The sequence below is a fragment of the Leopardus geoffroyi genome, chromosome C1 (assembly GCF_018350155.1).
Source record: "Leopardus geoffroyi isolate Oge1 chromosome C1, O.geoffroyi_Oge1_pat1.0, whole genome shotgun sequence".
Classification (NCBI taxonomy): Eukaryota; Metazoa; Chordata; class Mammalia; order Carnivora; family Felidae; genus Leopardus; species Leopardus geoffroyi.
In genome coordinates this window covers 167,039,813-167,057,136 of record NC_059328.1, presented here as the reverse complement: position 1 = coordinate 167,057,136, position 17,324 = coordinate 167,039,813, and the positions used below count along the sequence as shown (strand labels likewise).

The window sequence follows — 17,324 nt, the reverse complement described above, 5'->3', positions numbered from 1 at the left end:
CTAACTGAAATACTCTTTGGTTTTCCCAAGCATTGCATATTACAAAAACCATGAAAAACATTGAGGTACCTGAGACGAAAAATGCCTCCTTTGAGTGTGAGGTGTCCCACTTCAATGTCCCTTCCATGTGGCTGAAGAATGGCGTGGAGATTGAGATGAGTGAGAAGTTCAAGATAGTCGTGCAAGGGAAACTCCACCAGCTGATCATCATGAACACCAGCACAGAGGACTCTGCAGAATACACATTTGTCTGTGGCAATGACCAAGTCAGCGCCACCCTGAAAGTGACCCGTAAGTACACAGACAAAAAAGCTGTATAAAATATTCGGGAAACTCCTGGTTATTCCGTATTCTACACCTTTCCTTCCTAACCAGTTAACCCACTCAAAAATCCTTGATTGACACGTCTACTATGTGTTCACACTGCGTTAGGCACTAGTATCTCTACCTGTTTAAAATTTTCTGATTAGAGTAGCCTGGAGAGGCTACCTACAAAGATGCTCTAGTGTCTATCACTAGCTCTTTCTGCTTGGCCTTGTCCTGTTGTAGAGGGGTACCTGGAAGGTCTCACAGCTCATATCCCTGAACTACAATCACCTGAGCAGACATACTAAACACGTCCCTAGTTTTCACTCTGTGCTTGTTGTAACTCACATCATGCTGACACAAAGTCTCCTTCGGTGTATTTTCTTCCCCTTTGCAGCAATCATGATTACATCCATGCTGAAAGACATCAATGCTGAAGAAAAAGACACCATTACCTTTGAGGTAACCGTGAACTATGAAGGCATCTCATACAAATGGTTAAAGAATGGTGTGGAAATCAAATCAACTGACAGGTGCCAGATGAGAACCAAAAAGCTCACGCACTCACTGAACATCAGGAACGTGCACTTTGGGGATGCAGCTGAGTACACCTTTGTGGCTGGAAAAGCTACATCAACAGCCACCCTTTATGTGGAAGGTATGGTTTCACAAACGTCCTATCCATAAAAATAAATGTGAATACACTATGCGAAATGTTAATCAGTGCACTAATTAGTGAATGGAAAAATAAAATGTGGGTATCCATGTCACGAAATATTGTTAGCAGTAAAAAGCCAGTGCTGGTACATGCTACAACATGGATGAATCTTAAAAACTTTACGCTAAATGAAAGAAGCCAGTCCCAAAGGACCATATATTGTGTGATTCCATTTATAGGAAATGTCAGAATACACAAATCTGTAGAGACACAGATTTGTCTCTAAATCTGAGGGCAGACAGTAGAAGGTGTCTGGAGGGTGATGGCTGAGGGGTGCATGGTTTCTTTCTGGGGCAATGGGAATATTCGAACATTGATCATGGTAATGGTTGCATGACTCTGACTATACTGAAGGCCACTGAATCGAACACTTTAAACAGGTGAATTGTATACTAAGTTATGTCACAAGGCTGTTAGAAAGGTTAATTTTTTTGCATGCTGTTTCCCAGCTCGTCATATAGAATTTAGGAAACACATTAAGGACATCAAGGTTCTCGAGAAGAAGCGAGCCATGTTTGAATGTGAAGTTTCTGAACCTGACATCACTGTCCAGTGGATGAAAGATGGCCAAGAACTGCAGATTGTGGATAGGTCAGTTGTTTTGTTTTGCCGCGTTCAAGGAATGCGCAGTTTGCTTTGAGTCACTGTGCATTGAACTTCAATTTCCATTTCATCTACAGAATAAAGATACAGAAGGAGAAATATGTCCACCGCCTCCTGATCCCATCCACCCGCATGTCTGATGCCGGGCAATACGCAGTGGTGGCAGGAGGCAACATATCCACTGCTAACCTCTTTGTAGAGGGCAGAGATGTTCGCATCCGGAGTATTAAAAAGTCGGTTCAGGTATTGTCTACATGCTGAATTTTGGGAGACATCATCAGGAGCCCGTAATCCATAGTTTGGTATTCTAATTTTTTAACTTTAGAATTTTCTAAGCACAGTCTTCTAAAGAATGAAAACAGCTGATCCCTGCTGGCTTAGACTCTTGATCTGACATCAATTTAGTCACAGTTTTCCCTCACTTAGGGAAATGGTGTGTCCTTAGCAGCTGTCTAGATACTTTAATTAAAGCAGCTGTGGAAACTTCACTGTCTAACAAATGGCCACCTGCCAAGCCGCACAAACCAGAATAGAACTAAAATTTAAGTTGCGGTGTTTACACAGCAGCTAGAACTCAGGGAATTTAGAACAAGGTGGCATTTCCTCAGAAGCCTTCTGTTATGGAGAGGTAGGTATGTAGGGACTTGGCTGGAAACACTTCCTCTGAGGTCCAAGAGGAAGACCGGTGCGGGCAAAGCTGGATTCCTAGCAAACATGCTGAGCCAGACACCTCTGCTCTCTACCACATGTGCAGAATTTATTCTCATGAGGGCCAGTCTTCTCAAATGATGTAATGGAGATAGCATGGTAAGAGAAGTGTCATTAGAGTTCAGATTTATCATATTGCTCGTCTAAGGAGAACCGGGCCACTCAGTCCACCTGAATAAATCTTCTGTCCTTTATTGTCTGATTCTGAACCTTGATTTCCTCACTCTTAAAAACGAGGATAATAGCTTCCACCTACCCCAGTAGATTCTTGTTCCTACCCCATGAAATCAAATTGAGTACTAACTTAGAAGAGCTTTGTTGAAAATAAAAAGCCCATGGGCATAAAGTGTCATTATTTCTGTTATTATCAGTTAAGAAGCAAACATTTAAGGACTCAAACATGGTCTCTTTGGGGGCAGCATCCCTCCTCAGTGCAGGTATAAGCATGATTTCTACAGAAGAAGTTAGGGCACCAATTGTCCAAGGATATGCAGGACAAATCAGAATGTGACACAACCAGTCAGCTTTTTATATCGTAATGGATAAGTTTGGCACACTCTTGAAATAAGCAGTTTTAGAAACAGGTCAAAACTGAAAGGAAACCAGGGCTTCAATTCTCTTTTTCTGTTGTTCCATCAAAAGGTTATTGAGAAACAACGTGCTGTGGTTGAGTTTGAGGTCAACGAAGATGATGTGGATGCCCACTGGTATAAAGACGGCATTGAAATCAACTTCCAAATTCAAGAACGATACCAGTATGTGGTGGAGAGAAGAATCCACAGGATGTTTATCTCCGAGACCAGGCACAGCGATGCTGGCGAATACACCTTTGTGGCAGGAAGGAACAGGAGTTCTGTGACACTCTATGTCAATGGTATGTGGAGATATTGATGTGTTTTGTGAATCCAGCTAGAGTAATCCTCTTCTTTAACTTCCCAAAGTGCTGATAGTTTCTTGGAAATCTCTAGGGAAGCCATGGTCCTTGTATGCTTGCAACTACATTTATTTTCACATCATTCCCTGGTAAAGGGACAGCAGCTATTAAAAAGACTTAAAGATGTCATTTCTTGAAAGTGCCTAGTGGCTGGATCTTCATTGAGTTGGTCAACACTACTTAATAGCCACTGTATGTCAATTATAATATACCCCCAATGGGTTTCTAGATACAGAATTCAGCTGGTGAAGTTTTCTGCCCTTGGCCCCAAGTGCTTAAGTACCAGTAGACTTACCAAGCCATAGGGTCATTTCCTTTGAGAAAACCTAAAGGTCCTCTTTGAGGCCCCAGAGGGCCTAGACAGCCACAGGCAATGTTCAACTAGGTTTTCTCTGCCCCAAGCCCTAGGATCATAGGCTTTTACTTTTAGGGGAAATTCCACATGCTACCAAAGGCTCAGAGGGGTGCCATTAAACCATTTTCTTTCTTCATTACAAACCTTAGAGCTGAATTTGAAGCTGACCTGGAAATGAGACTAACCTAAATAGAGAAAATGGACCATTCATCCCTATTTTAATTTTGAGTCATATCTGTCTGCACAAATACCCCTGAGGCAGATGAAGGAACTCTAGGAAAATCTCAAGTTAATAAAAATGAACCATATTGCCAACATTCCCTCAGTCCCTAGGAGACCAAGTGATCATGATATCCAGTTCTTATTATCTCTGTATTAGTGGTGGATAGACTGAGGCACAGAGAAGTAAAGGTCAGAAACCAGCCTCACAGGAGTCCTTTCTCCCCATTTCTGTGTTCAGTAAACTAGCTAGTTCCCCTCACTCATCACAACACAGACAAGATGCTTTACTTAGGATAGCATGAAAGTGAGTTTTTTTCAATCTACCTAATTGCCTCTAACTAGATCTGGAATAACATGTATTCTTACCTTCGTAGTTACTGATTGTGCTTCATTGGCACCTATATATAAAGAAATGACTATGACACATACACAAATACTTGGAAAACAAACCAGTATGAAATGAACCACATCACCACATGGTTTGTCCAAATGATGTAAAATTAGGTAGCACGTGGCAGTTGTTCTCACAATTTTTTTAGTTTTAAGAGAGAGAAAGAGACAGAGAAAGAGAGAGAGTGAGAGAGAGAGAGAGAGAGAGAGAGAGAGAGAATGAGTGGGGGAGGGGCAGAGAGAGAGAGGAACAGAGGATCCAAAGCAGACTGTGCTGACAGCGCAGAGCCTGACATGGGGCTCGAACTCGCCAACCTCAAGATCACGACCTGAGCTAAAGTCAGACGCTTAACTGACTGAGCCACCCAGGCACCCCTGTTCTAGCATTTTTTAGGGTACTTTGCATCACTGCACCCCCACCCAGACCCCAACATGCAAAGGGGCGATCACCTTATGTTGACAAGTTCAACACTCGCAGCAACACCCCGTCACCAAGCCTCAAATAGAAGTAATTTTCTAAAGTTGTTCTCTCTCCTCGAGGACAAAATTCCAAATGTTTTCTTCCTTCCCAGCACAAAGAACATTCCAATATTCTGAGGCAAGTAAAGTTATCATAATTCCAAAGTTTTGTTTCTGGGCACTGGCCACAAATGAACACAGACTTTCACGTGCTCTCCTGTGTTGTCATGTTTTTTCACAAGCTGTTTGTTTTCATTTACTCCCAGCTCCAGAACCGCCCCAAATTCTGCAGGAGCTCCAGCCTGTCACTGTGCAGTCTGGCAAGCCTGCCCGCTTCTGTGCTGTGATATCCGGCAGACCACAGCCCAAAATTTCCTGGTACAAGGAAGAGCAGCTGCTTTCCACTGGCTTCAAGTGCAAATTCCTTCACGACGGGCAAGAGTACACGCTCTTGCTAATTGAAGCCTTCCCAGAGGACGCGGCTGTTTATACCTGTGAAGCCAAGAATGACTATGGAGTAGCCACGACGTCCGCTTCCCTCTCCGTGGAAGGTAGAAAGGCCTCGCTAGCCTCAGCTTAAAATAAAACCTAAGAAACCCGCTTTTTGTGTGTTGTCCCACTGCATTTATGAATACAATTTGGAGCTCATACAAGTGGATTGCTGCTCAGCTTTCAGAAAGTGCCCTGATGCCACATGAATTAAGATAAATCACGTGCTCCATTCTTCTTTGAGGTCTGCAGGTGATTTAATCCTGACGCATCTTGTGGTCCCTTTCTTTAGTTCCGGAAGTCGTGTCTCCAGATCAGGAAATGCCAGTTTATCCTCCTGCTATCATTACCCCACTTCAGGACACCGTCACTTCTGAGGGACAGCCAGCCCGTTTTCAGTGCAGAGTTTCTGGAACAGGTAGGTTCATGAGCAAAGGTATCGTTGCTAATACTTACACAGAATGATCTGAGGAGAGCTTTCTCACATTTTCCTCCATCACAGACACCTCCCAGGCATAATTTGACTCTTAATGGGAATCTTGCAAAAGACTTACTTGAATTACTGAACTAAGGAATAGACCATGTTTACCACTACTGAGCTGTAGCATCAAAAGTAAGGGCATTATAATCCGAGAGGTTAGATTTGAATTGTGGCTCCCCTGTGTGACCTTAGGCAAATATATTATTTCTCTGGCTCTCTTTTCCTCATGAGTAAAGTAAGAATAGTATTGCCTTTGATCTTAGAACATACCTTTCACAAGGGCAGGGATTCTGTCTTAGCACCTAAAACCTGGTGCCTAAAAAGGCAGTGGCTACTAGAAGGTAAGACCCTTGGCAGTGAGGGTGAATCCTTGTCCTAGGATAGCTTCATACATAGTGGATAGTCAATATGTACTTGTTAACTGGACAAAAGAATGATTATCAAATGACTAATACCAATGAGGATCGTGTTAGATAACACACACCAGCGCGTAGCACAGTGTTCGTCATATAGTAACCCTCAGTTGGTTAGCTATATGCTCTTTAATTGGGGCATGCTTCCCAAACACCCACAGCCCTGTCTCACAGCCTCAGGAGTCTGATGTTGGTAGAATGAGGCAAAACATTTGCAGCTCTTTCAAGCCAATTATGATTGTAAATTTATCTCAGGTAGGGAAAAAGTAAATCAACTTCATCCCAAATGAAAGTCACTCTCATATTCTTGGCCCTTATATATGCCCACCAAAGGGAAATTCTTAGAGCTTAGCTTCATAGCACTCCTAGTTAAGTGTGGGTTTATTTTTATGCTTCTTCCATTGGTTTATGACCCAATCTCTGCATTGCCATGAGCCATTTTTGTAAACAAGTCAGTATTTCAATTGGCCTTCTAAAACCTGATGATTTCCTCCTCTGAGGTGAAGATGCTGATCTAGAAACCAAATGGACCTGTTTGATTTTTATGAGTATAATGAAAAGATAATTAATGATGTAGGTAAAACATCTATAGGCCTGGCTGGCAAGTGACTGGTGCTCAATACATTAATTTTATTATAGATATAGAGGGGAATTATATAAACATAAAAGTCTGGTAGTGGGCAACCAACATGGGGAAATACCATAGACTTTGTGAGTTTGAGAAACACTAAATATTAAGAAATAAGATCTGATTTGATAATATCCTACTAACACAGTAAAGAAAAGGCATTTTAATATCAAATTCATTAAAGCCACACTAAATAATTTGTCCTTCCATTGAATTTTTAGAGGAAAATCTTCAAATCGATATACATATATATGGGTCGTTTAAAGCAGTAGTCTTTATATAGTACTCTTCAGTTTATAAATAATATTATAGTTTTGCCTTTAAGGTATTACAAAAATATGTTTTAAGCCTTTCATAAGACTCCAACTGGGGGACGCCTGGGTGGCTCAGTTGGTTGGGCATCCCATTCTTGGTTTCTGTTCAGGTCATGATTCCGGGGTTGTGGGATCAAGCTCGCATCAGGCTCCATGCTAAGGGTGGAGCCTGCTTAAGATTCTCTCTCTCTCCCTCTGCCTTTCTCCCCTGCTCACACACACATGTTCTCTCCCTCTCTAAAATAGTAATAATAATAATAATAATAATAATAATAATAATATAATAATAATAATTTTTTAAAAAGGACTCCAATTGGGGTAGAAAGAGAAAAATATCTTTTTTATATGACTGACATCTTTAAATGTTTAAATGGACGTTATAAATTTATGGATTACTAACTCTTTATGTGTGGTACTATTTATACACATATAGAGATTTGAGCACCCTCTTGCAAATGTATTTTCTATATGGCAAAATTTAAGTTCTTTAAGTAAAATGCCCTTTTAAAAGCTTACCAAATCATAAAGGTTGATGCCCTTGGGACTAGATATATTTACACAACTTTCTCTTAGCAAGTATTACCCTAGGAAAGTAAATTCAGCCCTGCCTTCTACAAATGTGAAAAAAAATTATCAGTCTTCAGAAACCTCAGTCACATGTTTTTGGAACTCAATACTTACTGAAGCATGGAACTTGGCCCTCAGCAATCTAGTGGTGCTTTTACGAGAACGTGTTGCCTACTGAAGGTCTCTGGTGCCACCTACTGGTGGAAAAGCAATTTGTAAAAGCAGATTTTTAAAACGTAATAAAGCTACATTTTTACCAATGTTTATTCTACAGATAATCAGTATCATTCAAAGGCTTACTGAGCAACAGCTAGATAAATAAAATGATAAGTAGTCTGGCAATGATGGATTCCTGTTGTTCATTTAAGTAACTCTTCAGTTTTATTCGACTGCTATTGAAACGTTACACTAGCTGCTAGGGATGCCAGACCTGGCTTTCATAGAATTAAGTGTAGGTGAGGAGACACACGTGCACAACTAGATCCCAAGGTTTTAAGTGCCATAACAGCCCATGTACTCAGCGCTGACTGTTTGTAACATGAACAGAGATGCACAGACTGGGCATTGGAAAATCAACAGGATCCTTGAACACAGCGGTGTTCTAGGCAGAGAACGACATTTACAAAGTCATAAAAGCTTGCAAGGGTACTTCATGTGCTGAAAACGACAAGTGGCTTAAGTATGGTTGGAAAGTGATGTGATAAGTGGATGAGAAGGCCAGGAAAGAAGGCAAGGGCCAGGTACTAAAGGTTTGGTATTCTATGCTTAGGATTTTAGATTTTTACCTTGTTTATACTAAGGAGCAACGGAAGGATTTTTAAGCCCCTCAGTAACATGATTTACTTTTTTAGAGACACTACTGTGGTAGTGAAAAGAGGAATGGTCAGATGTGGGAGGTGAGACCAGGTGAGGACCAAGGGAGAGGCCATCCTAACAGGCTTGGAAGGTGCTGACAAGGCCCTCAATTAGGGGAATCGGGAGAAAAAAGGGTGTATATTGAATTCAAGAGGTGGAATGAACAGAATTTAGGGACCAAATACAATGGAGTAATAGAATGGGGAGCAGGGGCAGTGGAGAGGCCTCACGGAAGCCAAAAGAGGCCAGTGACCGACACAGAAAGGGGCAGCCCAGTCAGAAGCACCAAATCTATTACCAAGAGAGGTCTCACCTGTTAGCTTATTTATTGTTGACAATACATGCCTATCCTAGGGCTTCAATCAGTTTACCTCTTTCAGTAGTAATATGCAGAGAACCTTGCAAAGTGGTGAACCAAACTCTTCATCTTCCATTTCTGTTGAGGTTTAATAGACAAACTAAATAGTTATAGAATGATCGCTAAATTCCATGTGATGGTGTTGTCTCTTACATCACCTGGCCCTGACTTTTGGTAAATTATTAAAGGCACTGCTGATCCCTTGTGAGGTTAAACATTCTTTCTATAATGACTGACTTGTGACAGTGGTTTATAAAGCTCCTTCCATGTGTAAACCATTTAATTCACACAACAATTTATTGCAAAGAATAGCTCATGCACTGGGTGTTGTATGGGAACCAATTTGACAATAAATTTCATATATTAAAAAAAATAGCTCATGAATTACTATGCATCTTATTTTACAAATGAGAAGACTGGTCCAGAGAGATTAAATGACAGGTGTAAGGTCACACAGCTGGTAAATTGTGGTATCAGCGTTCCATTTTCTACCTTACCTTGCTACCTAAGGAAGTGAAGAGATTTAAAAGGAGAACCTGTAGTTTAAAAATACTACCGGGGCGCCTGGGTGGCGCAGTCGGTTAGGCGTCCGACTTCAGCCAGGTCACGATCTCGCGGTCCGTAAGTTCGAGCCCCGCATCAGGCTCTGGGCTGATGGCTCAGAGCCTGGAGCCTGTTTCCGATTCTGTGTCTCCCTCTCTCTCTGCCCCTCCCCCGTTCATGCTCTGTCTCTCTCTGTCCCAAAAATGAATAAACGTTGAAAAAAAAAATAAATAAATAAAAAAAAGAAAAATACTACCACCATGGGCAGGATGGAGGGAAACCTTCACAAGCCAATATTTGTGCCAAAATGCAAACAAATGCTAGCTGATGCACGACAAGAGAATCCTCCATAGATGATAATTACATAAGGGAGTGGTATAGTGATCATACTCAGCTTGGGTTGTGGCTTTTAAAACAAATAACTAAATTTAAATCCACTCTTGACTTACAGGGTTACTGTTTCAATGGAAGTATATTTTTTAAAGTGCACATTACCTTAAACCATAACAATATAATGTTATTTTATCTTTGCTTTGGGGTTATTTTCTATCATTTTAACATGATTCAACTCCTTATATGAAAAGAACTGGTTTTATTATTATATACTATTACTGTCTTTGAAAAAAGCCAAATATATCTAAGATGCCCAAATTCCATTACTCTCAGTTTTAAAAATTATTTTTTGCTTTGCTCAGACCTTTCAATGCTTGCTCATTGGTAATGACAGTATAGAATTTTTTCCTTCAGACTACAGGGTGTCTGTTTTATACTTTTGGGAATGTTGATTCTCTCAGCTCTCTTTTTGATTGATCTTTCTGCCCACCAGAAGTGCAGATTTTCCTCTCCCTGTCCTCATAAGCAACCACAATCTTAGATAAAACCCATCCTGATGACTCTACCTTAAGACTGTCTTTTTCTCAAGGTCACTATGTCAAAACCTTGACCCTGTTTCCACAGCACGGACTGCAAATGGTTAAAAAGAATATAATTAAAATTATAAAAGTTCAAATATTACAACCAGTCTATAAGCTGGATTTTTCTGGAATCATGTTTTTCTTAAAGATGAAAAGGAAACCTAAAAGAGCAGATGTGGCAAGCCCAAAAGGGAAATCTAACGTTATTAAGATAAATATGAAATGTAGTCAACAATGTAATCAATACTGTGTTTGCAGGTAAAATCATCCACCACTTTTTGTGATTTTAAATATCTTTTTTTTCTTTTGTGATGCAGATCTAAAAGTGTCTTGGTACGCCAAAGACAAGAAAATCAAGCCATCTCGGTTCTTTAGAATGACTCAATTTGAAGACACTTACCAACTGGAAATTGCCGAAGCTTTTCCAGAAGATGAAGGAACTTACACTTTTGTTGCTAATAATGCTGTTGGTCAAGTATCAAGCACAGCCAACTTGAGACTGGCAGGTACAGTAAACAACTTTAAGAACCACATTTAAATATGGATCTAATCTTACAATGCCAGTAACAATCACTAAAGATTCCATGTAAACCATCATTGGCCCTACCATTCTCTTTTAATGCAACTAATTGTTTCCATGTTATATATGACATTCTTACTTTTCTTTTATCCCATCTCATGATGAATCACAAACCATCATTTTCTATTTTGCCCTGCTTTGTCTTTATACTGTTTTGTAATGTACTGCTCTCCTCGCCAGCTTTCATGCTTTCTGATCAGCATGTATCAGAATGGAGAGAAATATGCTAAAGAAATACTTAGGTAGATTTGTTTTCTCATTTAGCTAAGATGAAAATTTTTAAAAAAATGTTTTTTAATGCCAGCGTTACTATCCCCTCATTGTCTTGACACAATTCTGAGTTCACAGAAGCTACAGAGGATGATTTCGGGTCTGGACACCATCTAGATGCATTCGCCATCATTCCAAGAATGCCTTCAGGTTAAGGGGCCCAGTCCAAAGATGGTTTAGCATTTCTGACATTTGGGGCTTTTAAACTGCAATCAGAAACACTTCCCTGGCAGTGGGGAGCACTTTGATTCAAAACAAGATAACAACAATATTTTTATACAGTCAGACTATTTTTGCTGAGCTAATTTAGTCTATGTATTCTTAACTATATACAAATACATAAGGATTGAAGGCAACTTTGATTTTTCCCTTAATTTTAAATACAATAATAATCAGATATTTTCTTAATAATCAATTTAAAGTGGTTTACAAAATAGAAAATCTGATTTTATAACCAGAGGGGAAAAAAAATAAAAACAGAAAACAAGAATACCTAAACTAAATTGTGTACTTCACTACTGCCTTCGCAAACAATACGGTGAAGTTTCTTAGACTATTTATGTCTCCATTTGTTTGTCTGGAAAATGGAAGTGAACATGTGTGACTTGGAACCAATAATGTCATACGTTGACAAGGCATTAAGATTGGTCTGGATTCTAGTCCACCATTACAATTTACGACAGATCTGTAGACAACTCCAAATGAGTTCTGGTTTCAATGCAGGGTAAGACATTAAAGGTTGGCATGCTTCTTTTCAGGATTTAGCAAATTTGGAGAAGTTACATCAAACTCCCAATGGCATGTTGCTTCGTCAGTTTCATTTAAGAAGGACTCCCTTGGCCAAAAGCCCATCTTCATCCAGCCTCTATCAAGCCTCAGGGTGCACAGCGGGGAGACAGTCAGATTTCATGCAAGGGTTTTTGGCATTCCCAAGCCAGAAATCCAGTGGTTTCATAACCAGCAGCCAATTCTACCAACAAAAGATGTAGTTTTCCATTTTGAGGAGTCCACAGGCATGGCTTTAATGCTTATAGTTGATGCTTACTCAGAGCATGCTGGGCAGTACTCTTGCAAAGCCGCCAATAGTGCTGGGGAAGCCTCTTGTGCAGCTACACTCACAGTGACTCCAAAAGGTAAAGCTTATGTTGCTTTAAAGACTTGGATTTGCTTCATACCTCCTACTCCCACTGTTACTAATGAGAGTCTCTACTGTTTGTCTCATTGCATAGTGTGGTCAGTCGATAATTTACTAATAAAATAACACCCAACAAGTCCTCCTTAGTTCTCAATTATGGGTTAACCTATGCAATTAAAATCTCACTGAAGTGTATATTCTGCGTAGTACGCTAGTATTTTTTAAGGCATCAGCTTTGCTTGATGTTTTTACTTTTCTAAACAACATCTCGTGGTTGGATCATTAATGATCCATTTGCTGTATATTGTTTATAAAATATGCAGAAGAAGAAGGACAAATGGTATCCCAGGAGAGGGAAAAGAGAGAGAGAAAGAGAGGGAGAGACTATGTAACTCTGGTTACTGCAGTGACAACAGAAGGAAGGACGCAGAGACGCTATGGCATCGCACGAGCCTTCATCATCCATTCATCACTGGGTCACTGGGAATGAACTTTCTTTTGTATGATCTGACATCCTAGAGCATACTCCATTTGGCATGCTGCTTCCAAGTGACAATGATGTCTTCCATCTTCATCTTCCATGCCATTTTATGTTACTAACCTAACCAAGTGACAAAGCTTAGATCTTAATATTCTTTTCTTTTTCTTGTCACTTGATTATACAGTGCAAGCCCTAGCTAGGCAGAGTTCTGGGAAAGATGTAAGAGAGTCCACCAAGTCCCAGGCAGTGGCAGATTCCTCTTTCACAAAGCAGGAGAGCAAACTATCCCAAAACGAAATTAAGTCATTTCAAGGATCATCATATGAATATGAATCACAGGTTTTTGAAAGTGTATCTCAAAGTTCCATCCACACAGCTGCATCGGTTCAAAATGTAGAGTTGCGCCACACTGCGTCCCTTTCACAAATTGCAGAAAGCACTGAGTTATCTGGGAACTATGCTGAAGAGGCAGTGGGTGAGGCACCAAAGATTCTCCTGCAGCTTCAGGACCTCTCTGTAAGGTGCGGCGACACTGCTGAATTCCTCTGCGTCTTACAAGATGAATCCTCTGTTGATGTAACCTGGACTCATGAAGGCATAAAGATCGAGGACTCTGAAAGAGTGAAGCAGTCACAACGTGGAAATATTCAGTTTCTTATCATATGTAACGTTCAGCTGGTAGACCAAGGACTGTACAGCTGCAGTGTCCACAATGAGTATGGAGAGAAGACAACGTCAGCAGTACTAAGCATAGAAGGTGCTTATTTGGCTTTTAGCTCTGACTTGCTTCATTTCATCCCCATCGCTTTATGCAGCTTTTCTGCTGTGCAAATTGAATCAATGAATATATTAATTAGAATATCTCTAACTTAGCACTCTATTCGTAAAAGACTCACGAAAGTCAGCCAAGTTATTGGCCAGACTTGTGATGAACATTTTTAACTTTCCAGTCTAGATTCAAGGAAGTGTAACTTTCAAATCTCATTTCGGAAGGTTATGGTTTATTTCATGTGCAATGCTTTTCCTAGTATTTCCCAAATATGCCCCCTTCGAGGTACCCTGAAGAAGGTCAAGCTGTTACAGTTAATCAATTATTGATTATTTATTATTGTGCCTGATACTGCGCCAAGCTTAAATTTAATTATTTTAATATTAGGAGGCTCAAAAGTTCTCATCTGCCTTTTGTTTGCAGATCTGGAAGTTCTAGATGTTTATAAGGAGCAATAGAAAATTGTGCACTGATAATGATAGGGCTCTGTCTGGACCAAAATTAGGAGTCTATAGCTATTTCTTAATAGGTGCTGCTGATTCAAAGTCTCAGATCTTCCTGGAATTCTAGAATTATCTCATGGCAAGATTATTATTTTTGTTGTTATCATGCTTGATTTGCCACCATGTCTGGAAGGGAATGAATAAATTTGTCTCGGAAAAGATAAGTTCTTCCTTTTATCCATGGACCTCCTCTTAGATACTAATGAAAAGGAAAGTTATTCTTCAGGTGCTAGAATCCCATGCTGTATGTCTGTAAGCAAAGAGTCTTTATTGAGTCCCGTGAAAGGTAACTGATGGAAGAAGTTCTAGCATCTCCAGGGGTCGGTGGAGACCTGTGGCCTCAAGGTCTTTTCTGATCTCTCCATCCATTTTTGAAATATTAGAGACGAGCAGGGGATAGTACAGTGCTATATGACAGCCATCTTGGCTCTGAATTTTGACAGAGTCCCATATATCATTTAATATATCTGTAATCCTCATTCGCCCAAAGGAGTCTTTTTTATCTCTTAATCTGACATTTTGTTCTGTAGCTCTTTCTGGTAACATTTTCATAGGCTTCAAAGGGAATAGCTCCAGAACTGAGATCTAGTTATGCAAATTAGATGGAAAATTCCACCATCCAAAGAGTTGACCCTCAATTTCACCATAGCTGCTGGCTAGTGCAATAATCACACATAGTGATTATTTATCTGGAGGTGACGTGGTGACAACCATGACGGTTTCTGCAGCCATATAATTGAGAGTTGGCTGTGTTGTGGAGGTAGGAACAATGTAGGTCTTTCAACTCGTTTCCTAAGGAATGTAGGGCCATGGTACATGCTCGATCAGCACATGGCCAGAGTGGATTTAAGCTGGACATTTTTGCCACAGGATTTCTAGTTCACTCAGTTCTAATGGATTATATCATTAAAGTGTTCTTGGAGCGTGAGCATTTTTCTCTTGGGAAGTCCAGACTGCCTCACTGGTACTTAAGAAAGTGAAAAGATAAGCCACTTTTAAGTGTTTGAAGAATGAAGGATCAGGCACAGTTATCTAATTATCGCACATAAGACCAGTCTTTACATGTTCCTCTTTTACTTTGGCCTTGTAACTCTACGTAGGCAGAGTAGTTATCCGCAAAGATCAAGTAGGAAGGTAAACCCTGTAAGTCTGTTTGAGTAGTTCTTCTGTACGTAAAAGTATAGATATATCATATGTTAGTTTGGGAACTAACATGCTGCTTTCCTTCTCATCCTAATGACACATCACCTTCTCTAAATTCAGCGTGTGTTTTACTCTTACAAACACAGCTAATTTATTACTTTTCCTAACTTTATTCTCACCTAGCAAACGAATCGCAAACCAGAACAGTTACAAAAATTGCCCTTGGTTCAGACACTAAAAGTTTTAAAACACACAAAGAGTCACAAAATAAAACAACCCATGAAGTAAAGAGAGAATCGTCAAGGAAAACAGCAAGTTTGTCATTCACTTCATGCCAAAGCCCACAAGGAACGGAGGAGCCATGGAGTCCCGCGTTCCCACACAGTTCCACACGGATGGACAGAAGAACAAGAGGGAACCAAGGCACCCACCTTTCCCAGGAAGCTGCCCCAGAGATGATTGTGTCTAAAGCCTGCGCCTTTTCCCTATATAATAAAAGCTATTTTGACTTGAGGACTCTGTTTTGCTCCTTAATATGTAACCAGACTTTGTGTAGTCTCAAGTTTTAAAGGTGGTCCAAATGAAAGGCATATTTACTAGCAGGAAACGCTTAATTCTGCAGGAAAACCTGAGAATAGCCCTCGGCAAAAGGCGGCAAGTTAGAAAATGCATGTTCCTTCTAAATGTGATTCCTTCTCTTAGCAAGTGTTCCATCGATAGGACATTTTTATTTTTAAAAAAGAGAATATTCCTTTAGTTGATGGATTGCTTTTTGGAATGCATGTAAAGGCATGGGGAGTTATGAAACTAAAAGTGGAAATTTCATAGAGAACCTAAAATAAAAATGTTTTAAAATCTTTCTGCCAACATTGTCATGTACTTTATCAGCTCATTGATTTGTCTGGCATGGATTTTTTGGGTGCACTTGGGGGACATAGTTTTCTGTTACTAGAATGAAGAGGAAATTATAATTATATGAATATATGAATTGAGGCAGAAAGTATATCAGGTTAATCATTAAAATCTCTTTATATGTTTTCCCATTTTAGCCCCAGAATCAATTTTGCACGGGAGGATTGAAGAGGAGATTGAGGTGGAGATGAAAGGTATTGTTATATTGGATGTGAGATTTAAGTAGAAATTCTGAAGGATTAATAGAATCCTTGACCTGCCTACTTTCTCTTAGTAATATTGAGAAAAATGACATAGATGTACAAATATATCTCTTAGAGTATATATTACTATGTCGCATGCCTGGTTTAGTATGCTGATGGTTACATGCATTTCACAGTAATTTGTTTGACAGTGATTTAAAGTCTTATATTTAAAATTTATCAGCCATTTTCAACTTCATGTTTGCAGCCATTTTCATAAGTGTGTATCAGAAAAAGTTGTCATCTTAATGCATGAAATCAATTAGTGGAAGTTTGTTTTCAAAATCGCAGCGAGTTAAATTGAACAATAGGCAATCACCTAGCTGTCAGTCTCAGAATGCAATGTCATGAATGAATTATGATGATTGAAATGCTACTTCATTTAGGATGTGTGAAAATGTTACATTCTCATTCTGGTTTACACTTCATGCACATACATCATTTTAACATTGATCTGTCTCTTACACTGGCTTGCAGATAGCTGCCTTACGTGATCATTATTGCCTGCTTTTCTCTGCGTAACGTTGTGACTTTATGGCTGTATTAGTTCGAATAAACGCCTTCTCATTTTATTTTAGCTAATTACTTATGGTTAAAGTTCTTGCAGATTTTTTTAAATAGTTAATGCTCAAAAAGATAATAATTTAATCCAACAATCAAAAGGATCAGAAAGGGCGTTTATTCCACTCTCTGCAAGTCAGGTAAGATTTTCCTCTTAGCCACCAAAAGAACAAAGATTTCCCGCTCTCAAAACAAACATGCACAGGAACATGTTATTTTGAAATGCATTTTTGCTTGTTCAAGAAGAAATTTCAACAGTTTGAAGAAAAGACCAGACAACGAACGATTTTCGTGTCAGAATCTTTTAAACAGAGCATGGTGTTGCGTTTATTCGAACAAATATGGTGAGTGAATTTTTTTTATGGATTTGTGAGAATCTGTAGCATGCATTTTATTTTATTTCCTATTTTGCAATTTCATTTATTTTCAACTTTTTCAAATACTATGGAAAATAGTAAAATGCTTTATAAT

The 17,324-nt window shown here is 39.5% G+C and overlaps 1 protein-coding gene across 4 annotated transcripts in view; it reads left to right on the top strand.

The window, feature by feature from the left end:
* The window catches only part of TTN (titin), a 276,655-nt gene that overhangs the window by 38,133 nt on the left and 221,198 nt on the right, over nt 1–17,324 (top strand). For all 4 annotated transcript variants that reach the window (XM_045480371.1, XM_045480370.1, XM_045480369.1 and 1 more), the window contains 9 exons: nt 31–291; nt 704–964; nt 1,474–1,615; nt 1,705–1,870; nt 2,978–3,209; nt 4,962–5,246; nt 5,477–5,602; nt 10,575–10,763; nt 16,188–16,244. In XM_045480371.1, coding sequence (XP_045336327.1) covers nt 31–291; nt 704–964; nt 1,474–1,615; nt 1,705–1,870; nt 2,978–3,209; nt 4,962–5,246; nt 5,477–5,602; nt 10,575–10,763; nt 16,188–16,244 — 1,719 coding nt within the window. The remainder of the gene's footprint in view (nt 1–30; nt 292–703; nt 965–1,473; nt 1,616–1,704; nt 1,871–2,977; nt 3,210–4,961; nt 5,247–5,476; nt 5,603–10,574; nt 10,764–16,187; nt 16,245–17,324) is intronic.